At 41.5% G+C, this 17668-nt stretch overlaps 1 protein-coding gene across 1 annotated transcript in view; it reads right to left on the reverse strand.

Moving 5' to 3' along the window:
- ARHGAP15 (Rho GTPase activating protein 15) overlaps positions 1-17668 on the reverse strand; it is a 779285-nt gene that overhangs the window by 57822 nt on the left and 703795 nt on the right. Inside the window, exon 14 of the mRNA XM_044304411.1 lies at positions 2160-2265. Coding sequence (XP_044160346.1) covers positions 2160-2265 — 106 coding nt within the window. The remainder of the gene's footprint in view (positions 1-2159; positions 2266-17668) is intronic.

Raw genomic sequence — 17668 nt, forward strand, 5'->3', positions numbered from 1 at the left:
CTCTGTGTGCTGTCCGCATCCGTTGCTCCGTTACGTGGCCCCGCAAAAAGTATGAGGCATGTCCTTTTCTTGTCCGTTTTGCGGACAAGAATAGGCATTTCTATAATGGGCCTCCTGTTCCGTTCTGCAAATTACGGAAGGCACATGGGCAGCATCAGTTTTTTGCGGAAAAACGGCATGAGCCCTAAGTAAATGTTGGCTGAGCCTGACCACTTCAGCTGACCATCTACTGTAGTGGGTATGGGGGTCACCAGACTCTCTTCTGATATGTCAAATGTTTTGTTTCAAGATTCTAGGTCCTTTCTATACCTCTGCACATTGTATAAACTAGGTAGATAGACAGATAGAGAGAAGACAGATAGATAGATAGATAGATAGATATGAGATAGATAGATAGATAGGAGATAGATATGAGATAGAGAGATATTAGATAGATAGATAGATACATAGATAGATGATAGATAGATATGAGATAGATAGATATGAGATAGATAGATAGATAGATATGAGATAGATAGATATGAGATAGATAGATAGATATAAGACAGAGAGATTGATAGATAAATAGATAGATAGATATAAGATAGATAGATAAACAAATAGATATGCGATCGATAGTATATTAATAGATAATAGATAGTGACATTGCACAACTAATTAATTCATCTTTGGAGGATGATAGATGCCATAAAGACATCGTACACACTCATGACATAATCACTGCTAACAATATGAGCACACAATCTATATATCCAATATTCCTCATGGTATTTGGGGCTCGATAACCATCTAACCTAATTATTCTGGATATGTTGTGTAATCAGTGTTGGACTATTCTTTGTATTGGCAGGAAAAGAAAACTGAATTATGTACTTAGCTATGAAAACAGAGATAGACATGCAGCAGAGCCCATACTGCTAATGCAGCAGAGCTGATAAGGCTGAAGGATTCTGCTGGGCCAGTTATAACGCCGACCCAGACTGCGAGCAGGAGCACCTATGTGACCCATACAGAAGTTGTATTGCCGGCTATAGTGGTTGACATTCATCTTTGTCAAAAGCCCCAGAGATAACGTAACCTTTATTTACAGGCGTTTTTTATATCAATGCAAAAGAGTTTAAAGAAAAACAATCACGAAATGTAAATCAATGTCAGTCGGCAGCAGCTACAGTCAATGTCATTTTTGGAGTCGGAAAACAGATTTGTAGCTAGCCCTTCCTTCACTTGGGGAAAGATTTACTAATCCTGTCTTAGGGGGCATTTACAGTCAGCAAATTGCAGATCCACTAAATATGGATGCGGTCCGTGCGCCTCCTGCACTTTTTGCAGGCCCTACTGAAAATGTCCGTTTTGCGGACATGCTCTATAATTTGCGGCTCAGCCAGGTGCGGTCCTCATTTTTTGTGGCCCCTCAGAAATGAATAGGTCCATGTGCGACCTGCAAAAATGTGGATCAGACACAGACTGAAAATATGGTTGTGTGAATGCACGCCTAAATGTACACAATGGCCGACATTTTAAGGGGTGTGGCTAAGCATAAATGGGGTGTGGCTTAAGATGCCAAAATTCAGGGAAAAAAAACTCAAAATATAATCACAAAGTAACTTCTTATAGTAGAACAAAATGATTGGGTGAAAATACAGATGATGTCGGTGGAGAGTCAGAAGCTCCCCGTATACGTAAGACTGTCGACCAAACCCACTGTCATCGGCAGGTTCGGCTGACAATACGCTAATGTGCATGGGGGCCTTCAGAGACAGCAGTCTAAACATCTGGATGAGTGTAAGCTCTTGTGGTTGTCCCGATCTTTTTTTGACAAAGCCTACATTTTAACACTACAAGCAACAAAGGGTTAAAGATATTTAGGAGGAACTAAAATCATTACTGGAATCATGTGTTGATTTTTTCATTTCCCTTCAAAATGGCCCACAGCAGGGATCAATTAGAGTGTGGCCCTGCGAGGTAATGGAGCCGAGCCACTCTTTGATTGGAACCTGCTGCTGTTTATAGACTGGGTAGTAGAGCGATCGATAGATCCCGAGGAGACGTTTTTTGGTATGTCGAGTGCGATGCTCCCTGGAGTATATTTTAGAAATTTGTCACGGACCAGTTATTTAAGACACCAAACAATGGCATAGACTTAAATATCACCAACTCACTTTCTGAGGTGTGCGAAAAGAGCTTTCATCGTGTCCCGGTTACATGGCGGCAGCTCGGTCACAAGGTTCCTCAGTGTTTGAATTTGCCGGTCACTTTCTGGAATTTCTGTCGATGACAACGGGGTAAGAATGGTGAGAAATCAAAGGAAAAAAGAAACAAAAATAAATAAATATATATATATATAAAAAAACATTAAAAAAACAAAAAAACAAGAACATAAAAATACATAAAAATAAAAAACAAACTTTTCTCTCTAAAAACAACCAAAGAAAGATACTGTATACAGCTGACTGACAATCACGATCCACAGGTTTTGCAGACTCTTCTGTCCACTGATGTGGCCTTGTCACATGATTGAAAAAATAAATAAATGCTTTTCAGGTGTCTAGGAAAGCTGGGTGACAGAAACAGACCGGAGAAAAGACTGAATGTAACTAGAGAGATATAATAAGTTATAGAAAATGTGAATATGGCAGAGCTGGGTTTGTCATCTCATTTTGTGGCTTATAGTTTTCTATGGCACTTAAAGGGTTTTTCCAAGACTTTTTTTTACTGATGACCTGTCTGTCATCAGTATGTGATCGGTGAGGGTCCGACACCCGGGACCCCCCGCCAATCAGCTGTTTGATGAGGCAGCATCACTCCTGTGATTGCCACGGCCCTCTCTCTGCTCTTCCTAGGCCCGTGGTGACACGTTCATCGGTCACGTGGCCTAGGAGTGGCTCAGCCCCATAGAAGTGAATAGGGGTGAGCGTGATACCAAGCACAGCCACGATACAATCTACATCACTGCGCAAGGAAAAGGCACAGGAGCATCAGTCCCTCAAACAGCTGATCGGCAGGGGTCCCGGGTGTCGGACCCCCGCCGATCAGAGGATAGGTCATCAGTAAAAAAATCCTGGCAAACACTTTTAAGTAAACTAATACATATTGGTGTATCAGGGCTTGGAGTTGCATGGAGTCAGTGCTGTACCAAGTATGCCTCCAGTTTACTCTATCAGACATTCTAATAGGACTACACACATGACTATTAAAAAAACACCATAAAACATTGTTTCTATTCATGCTCTTTCTATGGCAGCATTTTTTTAAAACAAAAGTGTGAATGGTGGCTTTTGTCAGGCATTTTTCCTCAACATGCTTCAACTAAAACCATAAATAAAAAAAAATTAAAAAGCAAAGAAATGGAACCAATTAGCAAAAAATACCACTAGCTAAAAAAAACACGTGTCCTGCATTTCATATTTTCTATAGACATTCAGGGAAAAAAAATCTACAATAAAACTCAAAAGTGCTGAAAAATGCCATACAATACCTATACCTGTCCTTTTGGCACCCTTGTCGATCAGCTGTTTGAAGAGAAGGCACGCGCCGTGCCAGCGCCGCCTCCTTTTCACTGTTTACCTTCTCGCCATTGCATCAGCAGGTGTAATTACACCCAAGCCGTCCGATTGATTTCAATGGTACGGATCGCTCCTATACATTGAAATGAATGGGACAGCTTGGCTGTAATTACACCTGCTCACCACTGCAGAGGCGACGGCGAGAAGGTAAACAGTGAAGAGGAGGCGGACCTGAGGATAGGTCATCAATAAATATAACTTGGACAACCCCTTTAATGTTGACCTTTACAGCAGCCTTCCCCTTTAACAGTGACTTTCAGAGCATACCATCCCTTCACAGTGACCTACACAGGAGCCGGCCCCCTTAACAGTGGCCTTTATTGGATGAGGGGCATGTCCTTTTGAACAGCTCACTCTAAGACAGCAGAACTATACTGTCTGAGTGTGAGCTGCAGGGAGAAAGTCACCCTCCCTCCCACCTCTGCGGCTGAGAGACGTTGATTTTTACCTTCATTTTTTCAATCCCTGTCGGTTCAGGAGTGGGGGGTGTGGCGTAATGAGGTCAGGGGCGTGGATTAGCAGGACTTGGGGGTGGGGTTTTAAGTCTTTTGAGGCTGAACACATTGTGGCAGGGGGTGTGTCTGGGCTCCTTCCTGCAAGAGTGACACCCCTCTGGGCACCTTACTGGCTCATTTGCATACCAAATAAACTGGATTTTCAGAGGATAAAAACATCGATTGCTGGAACAAAGGCACATCTTGAAATAAGGTACTTAGTGCTATTAGGCCATATCTTCACTGCAATAGCAATTATCCTTGTGACAGATTTCCTTTAAAGCTCTTCTACAGCAGTAATGAAAAATGGCTGGGTTGTAATAGAAACCTGGAGTAAAACTGTGTATGTGGAGGCTGGAGGACCTGCGAGCTTCAATTGGCTGATAAGGGTCATGTGACCAGGCTTCTATTGGCTAATGGATTTTTTGGGAATATCTCAGGAACGGTACATGCTAGAGAGCGGAGACCGGGTCTAAAACCTTCCAAGACAGCTGATGTAACTGTGTGCCAAATTTTGTGATTGTAAATGCGACGGTACGGATTCCTTTAACAGACATACCCACACACATACACTCTGCTTTATATATTAGATATGTTTATACAGCTAGATCTGCCAATAACCTTAATAGAGTTCCTATGTTTGTGTGTTAAAGACAAAAGCAGAGTTAGTGACTTCATGTTTGGATGTCATATAACTGTTATATATTGTGTTCACAGAAGCAGAAAATATAATATGCCTTTAAGATTCATTATATGAATGTGAGGTTAGCTCAATGACACAGCAGAAACAACAGAAAGCATAGAGTTAGGCCAAATGCACACGGCCGTGTGCATTCGGCTTTAAACTGTTGTTGCTGGGCAGGAGTATTGACCAATCCTAGCTAGCCTCACACACAGCAGGAGTTTTTACCAATTACAGCCAGCCTCACACACAGCTTGTGTGGGAAATTCCCCTAGCAGGAGCTGCTGGAATCATCATTCACAGGAGAGAGAAGCTCAACAGACACATATTCCACTAAGAGCTGTGTTTTATGGAAGCAAGAGGCCAAAATAGGCATTTAAAACAGTTATATAATGTTCTTATTGTTAATATAGTGATTAGAACTGTATACTGAACCAGTTATATTTGTGTTTACTTACAGTTCCACCAATTGCAAAGTACAAATACAAATTGCAAGCTACAGTTGCAAACTGTGAACTACTACAGATACCATACAAACATATTGCAATACAAATTGCATACAACAATACCAGATCATACTCAACCAATCTGCAAATAGTTACTGCTAACTTCATATTGCAAATTGCGACCAAATTCAGCAAGTGAACTATTAGTTAGACCTCAAATATACAGACGTGGACAAAATTGTTGGTACCCTTTGGTCAATGAAAGAAAAAGTCACAATGGTCACAGAAATAACTTTAATCTGACAAAAGTAATAATAAATTAAAATTCTATAAATGTTAACCAATGAAAGTCAGACATTGTTTTTCAACCATGCTTCAACAGAATTATGTAAAAAAATAAACTCATGAAACAGGCATGGACAAAAATGATGGTACCCCTAGAAAACACAGAACATAATGTGACCAAAGGGACATGTTAATTCAAGGTGTGTCCACTAATTAGCATCACAGGTGTCTACAACCTTGTAATCAGCCATTGGGCCTATATATATGGCTCCAGGTAATCACTGTGTTGTTTGGTGATATGGTGTGTACCACACTCGACATGGACCAGAGGAAGCAAAGGAAAGAGCTGTCTCAAGAGATCAGAAAGAAAATTATAGACAAGCATGTTAAAGGTAAAGGCTATAAGACCATCTCCAAGCAACTAGATGTTCCTGTGAGTACAGTTGCACATATTATTCATAAGTTTAAGATCCATGGGACTGTAGCCAACCTCCCTGGACGTGGCCGCAGGAGGAAAATTGATGACAAATCTAAGAGACGGATAATCCGAATGGTAACAAAAGAGCCTAGAAAGACTTCTAAAGAGATTCAAGGTGAACTTCATGCTCAAGGAACATCAGTGTCAGATCGCACCATCCGTCGTTGTTTGAGCCAAAGTGGACTACATGGGAGACGACCAAGGAGGACACCATTGTTGAAAACGAATCATAAAAAAGCAAGACTGGAATATGCCAAACTACATGTTGACAAGCCACAAAGCTTCTGGGAGAATGTCCTGTGGACAGATGAGACAAAAATCGAAGTTTTTGCCAAGGCACATCAGCTGTATGTTCACAGACGAAAAAATGAAGCATATCAAGAAAAGAACACTGTCCCTACTGTGAAACATGGAGGAGGCTCTGTTATGTTCTGGGGCTGCTTTGCTGCGTCTGGCACAGGGTGTCTTGAATCTGTGCAGGGTACAATGAAATCTCAAGACTATCAAGGAATTCTAGAGAGAAATGTACTAGCCAGTGTCAGAAAGCTTGGTCTCAGTCGCAGGTCATGGGTCTTGCAACAGGACAATGACCCAAAACACACCGCTAAAAACACCCAAGAATGGCTAAGAGGAAAAAATTGGACTATTCTAAAGTGGCCTTCTATGAGCCCTGACCTCAATCCTATTGAGCATCTTTGGAAGGAGCTGAAACATGCAGTCTGGAAAAGGCACCCTTCAAACCGGACACAACTGGAGCAGTTTGCTCATGAGGAGTGGGCCAAAATACCTGCTGAGAGGTGCAGATGTCTCATTGACAGTTACAGGAAGCGTTTGATTGCAGTGATTGCCTCAAAAGGTTGCGCAACAAAATATTAAGTTAGGGGTACCATCATTTTTGTCCATGCCTGTTTCATGAGTTTATTTTTTTACATAATTCTGTTGAAGCATGGTTGAAAAACAATGTCTGACTTTCATTGGTTAACATTTATAGAATTTTAATTTATTATTACTTTTGTCAGATTAAAGTTATTTCTGTGACCATTGTGACTTTTTCTTTCATTGACCAAAGGGTACCAACAATTTTGTCCACGTCTGTACCTGTCAGAGAGATCATAAAGTGCTTAAATAACTAAAGTGAGAGTACAGATACTCAAGAGAAATATATCCACCATTTTATGTTGAATGAAAAGATTGAACAGTTGAACCACCATCTTATGCATACCGCCATTTTGTGATATCTTTTCAACACGTGTTATGTACATGGACTATCTGCTGCGGAGGTGGCAGTGTGATATGAAGAAAAGTTGAAGTTAATAAAGAAGTTATTTCAAGCATTTGCTGTGCTCTTGAAACCTACTGTTTCCAGAGAACAGTGCTAGAGGAATTACAGAGTAATAGACAGTCTGGTTAGACTAAAAAGTCAGAGAATGAGATATCAAAATTATTCTAATGCCACAGCGCAAAAGGCACTTCATAGTGCTGCGCCTGCCACACATAAGTTATAGTCTGTGGTAGCGGAATCCATACTGGAATACTTAGATAACCCGAACCTTGTACGCCAAACTTGAAAACACAAGTTTTCTCAACACAACTGAAGACCTGTCCTAAGGATAGGTCATCTACCTTTAAATCCCAGACAAGCCCTTTAAAGGGGCTATCTGTTTTTAAAAAACAATTATAATAATAAAAACATAAAAATAAATATAATAAAAACAACAATTGTTTTGAAATAAAAAAGACAACATTCATCTCTTCAATACCCCACTGATACAAGGCAGAAGATGCTTCCAGGCCCCCCTCATTATAGGGGTCACTTCCCACACCCGTATAATGACAACTATTCACACGTCTGTACGATTGGAGACAGTTTGGAGGTTCACTTTAAAGAGGCGCTCCACTCCAATGTGAGTGTGAATTTTTAGTAAATATAAAAATGCAGTAAAACAGATTTGGAATGGCCTGGGGTGACTCCTGTCAGTCAGTCTTGGATATCTAGCTTAAAAGGGTTGTCCACTTTTTACTATTGATGACCTATCCTCAGGACAGGTCATGTATATCAGATCAGCGGGGGTCTGACTCCCAGCACCCCAACCGATCAGCTGTTTATTCTTATTTATTTCACACACTTATATAGCGCTACTATATTCCGCAGCACTTTACAGACATTAGCAACACACTGTCCCCCAATGGGGCTCACAATCTAAGTTTGCTCTCAGTATGTCTTTGGACATTTGTGGGAGGAAACCGGAGAACCCAGAGGAAATCCACGCAAACACGGGGAGAACATACAAACTCCATGCAGATATTGTCCTTGGTCGGATTTGAACCCAAAACCCCAGCACTGCAAGCTGTTTGAGAGAAGGCAGTGCTCATACAAGTGCTACTTTCTCTGCTCTGTTTACCTGCTCGCCACAGCAACTGTAGTGATAAGCAGGTATAATTACAAGTATGGCGTCCCAATTCTCTGTTCAAGTGAATACTAGAGAGCTGTCCCATTGCAGTGAATGGGGAAGCCATACTTGTAATTGTACCTGCTTATCACTACAGTTGCTGCGGCGAGCAGGTAAACAGAGCAGAGAAGGCAGTGCTCCTATGAGCTGATCGGCGGGGCTGCTGGGAGTCGGAACCCCGCTGATCTGATATTGATGACCTATCCTGAGGATAGGTAATCAATAGTAAAAAGCCCTTTAAACCCCTTCAAAGGGTAACTGAGTTTTAGAGCTTCGCACAAATTAACTTCTAAGTTTGCTGGGGACAGTGTGAGGATCCACTCCAGTCTCCCCCAGTGTTCTGGTCTGCTTATATTAACTACTAGCTGCCCTATTGTGCTGGTTCTGCATCCGGCAGTCGGTGGCGTACATAGACAAGTAAGGGTCCCATAGCAAGGATCAAACCAGGCTGCCCACATAGGACAGAAGGATTTCTGTAGGTGCGGGTCCCTAGCGATATGCCCCCATTGTCTGAGATAGGAAGACCCCTTTAAGTAAATATTGGTGGAGAATCCCATAAAGCGTCTGATCTTGAGGGATTCTGGATTATTTTGTACTTGTGTGCTTGAAACAAATGGCACAGTGTCAGACTTTCGGGATTATCATAGACCAGGTCAATATTTTTGATATATGGAAACTATAATTAATATATTGGATACAATGTATATAAACAGATGCAATAGAGAATATAATGGATACATAACCTTTGCAAGACCCCAAAATATGCAAGTCTCCTGGAAGTGCTCGTGTACTTGTCGTCCTATGTATTAGTGTGGACACAAATTATGCATATCATTTATTAATTTCAAGAAAGCCTTTAGTTTTCTAAGAAAAGAGTATCGAATCTCTTCCTTTTGCATTGAAGGTCCCTGTTGCTGAACATAAAATGATTTATCACAGGCTCACAGCTGGAATTTACTCAGTCACTTAATAGGACATTAAGAGCAGCAATTAAGCCGTACTCCCCAAACAGAAACAACATCACTTGCTTAAGTTTGCTCTTCACATGTCCTTGTATCTATATTTACTGCACCAAAACGTTGCCGTTGCCAGAATTTTGCCAAATATCCCCTGCTAATGACAATCAGATCTATGCATCATCCACAGAACAGCGAGGGTTGGCGGTTAACCATTAAACAAGACACCTTCCATGTTGGCACTGACACAGTATAAATCATTCTCCAAGAACCCACTGTGAGACTTGACTGCCAGAACCTGCGTGCAACAATGACTTCATAAATCTGATACGATTTTTTAATGTGCCGTAAAATCACCCCTCAGGCAGGAGGCTTGACACCCAGGGACGTACCTATCCATAGGAATACAGCCTGGCAACATATGCTTTAGAGGTGTGTATGTGCTTTTTTTTTTTTTTTTCCTGTCTAACTACCTTGTGAATGAAAATAAACGGCGTTTGTGAAAGTGTGGGTAACAGCAGTTTGTTTACATATAGAATTAATATAAATAAAAAGTTAAGTTCATAGACTGCATTATATCTTGTATTATACTCCAGAGTTGTATTCATTATTCTGTTGATAGACTCACTGTGTACATACATTACATTACCTATCTTGTACTGATCCTGAGTTACATCCTGTATTATACTCCAGAGCTGTACTCACTATTCTGCTGGTGCAGTCACTGTGTACATACATTACTTATCCTGTACTGATCCTGAGTTACATCCTATATTATACTCCAGAGCTGTACTCACTATTCTGCTGGTGCAGTCACTGTGTACATACATTACATTACCTATCTTGTACTGATCCTGAGTTACATCCTGTATTATACTCCAGAGCTGTACTCACTATTCTGCTGGTGGAGTCACTGTGTACATACATTACATTACCTATCTTGTACTGATCCTGAGTTACATCCTGTATTATACTCCAGAGCTGCACTCACTATTCTGCTGGTGCAGTCACTGTGTACATACATTACATAACTTATCCCATACTGATCCTGAGTTACATCCTGTATTATACTCCAGAGCTGCACTCACTATTCTGCTGGTGCAGTCACTGTGTACATTACATTACTTATCTTGTACTGATCCTGAGTTACATCCTGTATTATACTCCAGAGCTGCACTCACTATTCTGCTGGTGCAGTCACTGTGTACATACATTACTTATCCTGTACTGATCCTGAGTTACATCCTGTATTATACTTCAGAGCTGCACTCCCTATTCTGCTGGTGCAGTCACTGTGTACATACATTACATTACTTATCCTGTACTGATCCTGAGTTACATCCTGTATTATACTGCAGAGCTGCACTCACTATTCTGCTGGTGAAGTCGTTTTGTAAATACATTGCATTATGCACCTTGTAATGATTGTGAATTAAATTCTGTATTATAACCAGAGCTGCATTCGCAATTCTGCAGGCTTTAATCCCAGAGGGAACTATCTCCAGAACGGGAAATGCAAAGTGAGCAGAGAGCAGACGCATATATGCAGTTGCCCACCATTCATTTCTATGGGACTGCAGGCTATTTTCGGAACTCCCATAAAAATTAATGGAGAGCATGCTGTGCATGCACAACGCACCCTTTACTTTTGGGGGCTCGTTCTGGATATGCCACCTATGGAACCCGCACCTATCTGGCCTTGGTGGCATATTCTAGCGATATGCCACCAATGTTTAAGATGACATAACCCCTTTAGATGGTTACTATCTCTGGATGTCCCATTCATTTAAATAGGGCTTGCAAAAAAATTTGCAAAAATCCACGTGCTTGCCTCTAAAACCCACTAAACTGAACAGAGCTAATTGTACCCCATCTACCCTGTCCACATATTGCTTTTTCAAGAAAATCCTCACTTTCTACATCCAGTTGTTTCTATAGGGGGCAGTATATTACACATATATTGCACAGTTGCTGAATGAGCTTGAAAATTGACAACCCCGTTTCTAAATCGAAAATGTGTTCAGCACGGTTGTCACTTCCTTCCCACTTCTATTGTCAGCAGGGGGAGACACTGAGCAGAAAGAATATGGAAGATCTATCTACTCGCTCCTACGGCATAATGGTATGAAAGTCTCCGGATGGTACCCAAGTCTGGCACTATGTATAACATCCACAGCCAGTCCAGTTAATAATAAGCAGATCTTGTTACATTTTATCAGATTATTTGGGAATTGTTGAGCGGTTGGGGGGCCACGTGCGCGGTGATACCACTGACTCTGCATCTGTCATTAGATCTATATGATGGGCCACGTTCATTATTTGTTTCCACTCTATAATCTGTATTAATTAGACATGAAAATAAGTCATGCAAAGGAAATTCCCGGGACTGTGTTGGTGTCTGTTATGTCACTGAATACCCGCGTATCTGTCATGGATCCAGATTGCTCCAGGGACCAGTGACAGGAGAGAGAGTAATCAGCACAGACACAATACAAAAGGTATTTAGTCTGATGCAAATAATATACAGCAGAATAAAACTCACAACTCTCATCCTCCCTTCTGATGGACCTAAACGATCTGGAGGGTCATTTCCTTAAAATACACATATCTGTACTATTAGAGGAATAGTCTATGCTATTTTGGGGCTGTTTTTATGGCCAGAAGGACCCCGTTGAAATCAATGGGACTGTTTCGGACAGCTGTCTAGGGGTGCTGGAGTGCACCTGTCTAAAGGCCATTAAAAATAGGTACACTGTATTTAAAAAAAAAAAAAAGGGCACAACAGGGGTAAATTATTTGTACTGGGGGCACCAAGGGGGCTGTTCTTTATACTGGGAAGCATGTTTTATATTGGGTGACACAGAGAGGGTCATTCTTTACACTTGGGGCACAAGGAGAGTTATTCTTTATACTGGGGCACAGATGGGGTCAATTTTTATGCTGAGGGGCACAGAGGGGGTCAATCTTTATACTCAGGGGGGCACAAAAGGGGCCATTCTTTATACTGGGGGCACTATGGGGGACATTAGGTATACTGAGGGTACTGCAGGGGTTGGGATTTAAAAAAAAAGAAAGCTAAGAAAGCAATTAGTTTTTAACAGCCATCAAAAACGGATGCAAAATGCCCATTAAAAAATGGATGCAAAAATGGTCGAAAAATTGCCATTTTTTATGGCCCGTTTTTTATGGCCTTTTTTCTCTTTCTTGTAAATGTAGCCTAACAGAGAAAAGAGTTATGAGAAATGCAGTACGGCGATAATGAGGCAAAAACATCTCTAATGTCTAATATGCTTTGTGTATCAATTCATCCGTTTTTCAAGATGTCTGCTTGCTGTTAGTGGATTAAAGAGACAGAAAACTGCAAAAAGTTGTCAATTTTCAGTGACTTTGTGACCAAGTTCCACAAGTTGACCGAAACGTTAGAAATTTGTCACATTTCCTCCGGTACCTATTATTGCCTTGTGGATTAATTTTGGAATTTAGGCCTCTTTCACACTTGCGTTGTCCGGATCCGGCGTGTACTCCACTTGCCGGAATTACACACCGAATCCGGAAAAACACAAGTGAACTGAAAGCATTTGAAGACGGATCAGTCTTCAAAATGCGTTCAGTGTTACTATGGCAGCCAGGACGCTATTAAAGTCCTGGTTGCCATAGTAGTAGTGGGGAGCGGGGGAGCAGTATACTTACCGTCCGTGCGGCTCCCGGGGCGCTCCAGAATGACGTCAGAGCGCCCCACGCGCATGGATGACGTGAACCATGCGATCACGTCATCCATGCGTGTGGGGCGCCCTGACGTCACTCTGGAGCGCCCCGGGAGCCGCACGGACAGTAAGTAAGCTGCTCCCCCGCTCCCCACTACACTTTACCATGGCAAACAGGACTTTAGCGTCCCGGCAGCCATGGTAACCATTCAGAAAAGGCTAAACGTCGGATCCGGTAATGCGCCGAAACGACGTGTAGCTTAAGGCCGGATCCGGATTAATGCCTTTCAATGGGCATTAATTCCGGATCCGGCCTTGCGGCAAGTGTTCAGAATTTTTGGCTGGAGCAAAAAGCGGAGCATGCTGCGGTATTTTCTCCGGCCAAAAAACGTTCCTGTCCTGAACTGAAGACATCCTGATGCATCCTGAACGGATTTCACTCTATTCAGAATGCATTAGGATAAAACTGATCAGGATTCTTCCGGCATAGAGCCCCGACGACGGAACTCTATGCCGGAAGAAAAGAACAACGCAAGTGTGAAAGAGCCCTTACTTTGAAACAAAAATGAACTTGTGATTGCATCATAACTTGGAGGGTGCAGTGGTAATTTCGTACTTGTGTTTTGGACAAAGTCTACTCCACTTTTGCTTCTCCACTAGAGATAAGCAAAGTTTAAAAAAATGTGATTTAGCTGCTTCGCCACCTAATTTTACAAAAAAATTTGCTTAGTGATGAATTACTAAGCACTACTTTCTTTGTAAGTAGTGGGTGCAATGACAGGGAGCGGCGATTGTTCTGCCCCCCGTCATTGTACCCCTCAGATACCACGTTCATAGCTGCTCGCCACATTTGACAGTAAAAACTGTTGAAAAAAATGTTTAAAAAAAAACATCATACTTACTTAATCCATTTGCACGCGACGGGCTAGCGAACTCCATCTTGATTAAAGATCTGGCGCGAAATCTCACGCGGCCCGTAATAACATCATCATGTCCGCCAGCGTGATCGATGAGGCAAGTATGATTTATTTATTTTTTTATAACATTTCAGGGAAAAATCGATTCGCTACCACAAAGCTACGAATCGAATTTTCCCGGAAATTCAGATCAAAGTCGCTCAAGACTAACCTCAACTATCTGGACATAGAGTGGAACCCTATATTTTTCATATCCCCTCATTGAATGAACTACCAACAATTTAGTTGGTCTTCAAGTAAAGATAGGACATGGTGCTCTCTATCTAGAGGGCACGAGTTACTTCATTCAAGCAATTTTTGAGGGACACCTTCAATACCATCTTCTGACGTGTTTCCATTAGGTATCTGGAGGTGTTAGGAGGTGCAGGTACCCTACAATAAACCAACGGCTTGCGCTCAGCGATCATTGTGTAGCGGTTTCTTTCTAATCTATTGTATAACAAGAAAATAATGGGAAAAAAAGAAACAGTAACGGTCAACTTGTGGCAGCTTTAGTCAGCACTCCTGAACCGGCGATGATAAACACCTCCACCGGCTCTGGCATTTATCAGCACTGCAATATTATTACCACATACAGTCAGAGCTTGGCCAGCGTTATCATTGAAGAAAGGCCCAGCTAATCTTAATGGTTTGTAAAGCCGTTACCTGCGTTGGTCTGACATTTATCATGATCACTTTACCTCATAGGCCTAACACACAAAAGGTCTTTTATCTGCAAGGGACATCACTATGAATTATTATTTGCAGCTAGGTAGAAAATTGTGTGTTGCAGATACCTTTTCTCATTATAAATCACGCAGTCACATTCCGCCATTCGGCTACATAAAGTTGCTGAGCTTGGGCTTTTTTGCCACACTTTGCTCTTTTAAGACTGGAGAAAATATTGCGAACTGATGCACTAAAAAGCCTAATATGATATCCCCCCACCCCCTACCTCTCATGCACCTTTGCCTTCCTGCACTACAGCAGTTTACGAGGTTCTGTTTCCCTGTCGCCCAATGGAAAAATGGATAAGAACGAGAAAACGCATTATTTCGTAGGTGTTTATACGCTTTTTTGCTTGACCTTGCAGGGATAGTGTCTCCCAGATAAAGTTAAGTTATTCATGTGTAAACTATCATGGCGTCTTTTATGCTTCGATTAGTCTTTTGAGCATTGGAAACTGTTTTATCACAGAGACATAAGGACAGGACAGCGTTTCATGGCTTGATAAGCGCTGTCTACGGTTTTATTATTTTCTGTTTGGATGGTGGAATGTAAATTGATTCTTTTTATTGGGGATGAAATAAGATCTGGAGGATCTAGATGACGTTCCATCTCTAAAGTGTAGAAATTGGTGTAAGAAGATGGAAGAACATTATGGAGGGTTCAGATAAGATGCCTTTATTGTCACTGTACAATACAATGTAATACAATGTACAATACAATGAAATGTTGTTAGTTGTTGATAGTTCTTGATACAATGAATAAACCTTTTGTCTTTTTTTTATTTTTAGATCCTTTGGAGATGTCTCCTGACCAGTTATGACCCCATTGAGTTATACTCATGACTTTTAACAGAAATAAGTACATTGTTTGATACTGTAAATTCCATGAGGTGATTAAGATGGGTACAGTTGGCCAGTTGATAGTCTGACCTGGTTGATTGCGACAGCAGTCAAAATAGATCTACAACGGTGTAGGATTGCAATTATACTGATCAAGAATGCCCAGACAAGGTCAAAAACTAAAGTAAAATTAGAACTTGAACTTACGAAATAACCACACATATCATGGAAAATCAGCAACACTATATGAGATTGAGAACATCCATGAACTGTGGGAAAGTACCAGAGAAAACAAAACTCCACAAGTCCCCAGTTGGGTCATAGGGTCCCACCAGAGAATGCTAAGGTGGACACAAACTCTACTACACTTAATGAGCACTAAAGGTCCAGCAGAAGACAACCTCATTCTGACTTTTCTGCCAATCACTTAAAGCTGGGGTCTATTTCTTATGGGTTGGGTCTATTTCTGATTGATTAAAAGTGCTGTGTGTACAATAACCGAGACTGGCCATATACATTACATAGCTGCTGGCAAAACCTACAGATGTCCAAGAAGGGGAAAAATCCAAGTGTCCGATCCTCATATCCCCGACCATCATTCTGTAATCTAGGGAGATTTGGGAGGCCCCCATACAGGTTACATAGTTGTCACATGTCGGTTCCTGCAGGAATTGGCAGGTACATCTACAGTAATATGTTAGGCCAGCCCAATCTTTTGATGTAATTAAAGTAGATATAGGCAGGTTCTGTAGAGATGGAAGGGGGACGTCAGGATCATTTCCTCTTGTGTGGCCAAGGAACCCAACTAAGACATTGAAGGGATTTTCTGGCTGTTTTATAAAGACCACCTATATTCAGGATAGATTATCAGCATCTGATCAGTGGGGGTCTGACACTCAGGACCCCTGCCAATCTGCTGTTTGAGGAGGCTGAGGTGATCTGGTGAGTGCTGCAACCTTCTCACAACTTACCCTAAGCCAAGGATGTCACGTTCATCAGTCACATGGTCTAGACGCAGCTCAGTCCTATTTAAGTAAATGGGGCTAAGCTGTCATACAATGTACAGCACTGTGCTTGGTAAGCAGTGAGGAGGCTTTCTCAAACAGCTGATCTGCGGGGGTCCCAGGTCAGACACCCACCGATCAGCTACTGATGACCTAAATATACCTATTTATATATACTAATAAATATTTATATTATCACAATGTATGATAATTATCACATAAAAAAAAATATAGGAAAAATATAAAAATAATATAATATGGTTGCATAAGTGTGCACACCCTTAAACTAATACTTTGTTGAAGCACCTTTTGATTTCTTTCTGGGTATGAGTCTATCAGCATGGCACATTTTGACTTGGCAAGATTTGCCCACTCTTCTTTGCAAAAACACTTCAAATTGTCAGATTGCGAGGGCATCTCCTGTGCACGGCCCTCTTCAGATCACCCCACAGATTTTCAATCGGATTCAGGTCTGGGCTCTGGCTGGGCCATTCCAAAACTTTAATCTTCTTCTGGTGAAGCCGTTCCTTTGTTGATTTGGATGTATGCTTTGGGTCGTTGTCATGCTGAAAGATGAAGTTCCTCTTCATGTTCAGCTTTCTAGCAGAAGCCTGAAGGTTTTGTGCCAATATTGACTGGTATTTGGAACTGTTCATAATTCCCTCTAGATTAACTAACAGCCCCTTGACATGATGTTGCCACCACCATGCTTCACTGTGGGAATGGTGTTCTTTTGGTGATGTGCAGTGTTGTTTTGGGGCCAAACTTATCTTTTGGAATTAAGGCCAAAAAGTTCAACCATAACACCTTTTCCCACATGCTTTTGGGAGACTTCAGATGTGTTTTTGCAAAATGTAGCCTGGCTTGGATGTTTTTCTTTGTAAGAAAAGGCTTTCGTCTTGCCATCTACCCCATAGCCCAGACATATGAAGAATACGGGAGATTGTTGTCACATGTACCAAACAGCCAGTACTTGCCAGATATTCCTGCAGCTCCTTTAATGTTGCTGTAGGCCTCTTGGTCGTCTCCCAAACCAGTTTTCATCTCGTCTTTTCATAAATTTTGGAGGGACGTCCAGTTCT

The sequence above is a fragment of the Bufo gargarizans genome, chromosome 8 (genome assembly GCF_014858855.1).
Source record: "Bufo gargarizans isolate SCDJY-AF-19 chromosome 8, ASM1485885v1, whole genome shotgun sequence".
In the NCBI taxonomy this organism is placed as follows: domain Eukaryota; kingdom Metazoa; phylum Chordata; class Amphibia; order Anura; family Bufonidae; genus Bufo; species Bufo gargarizans.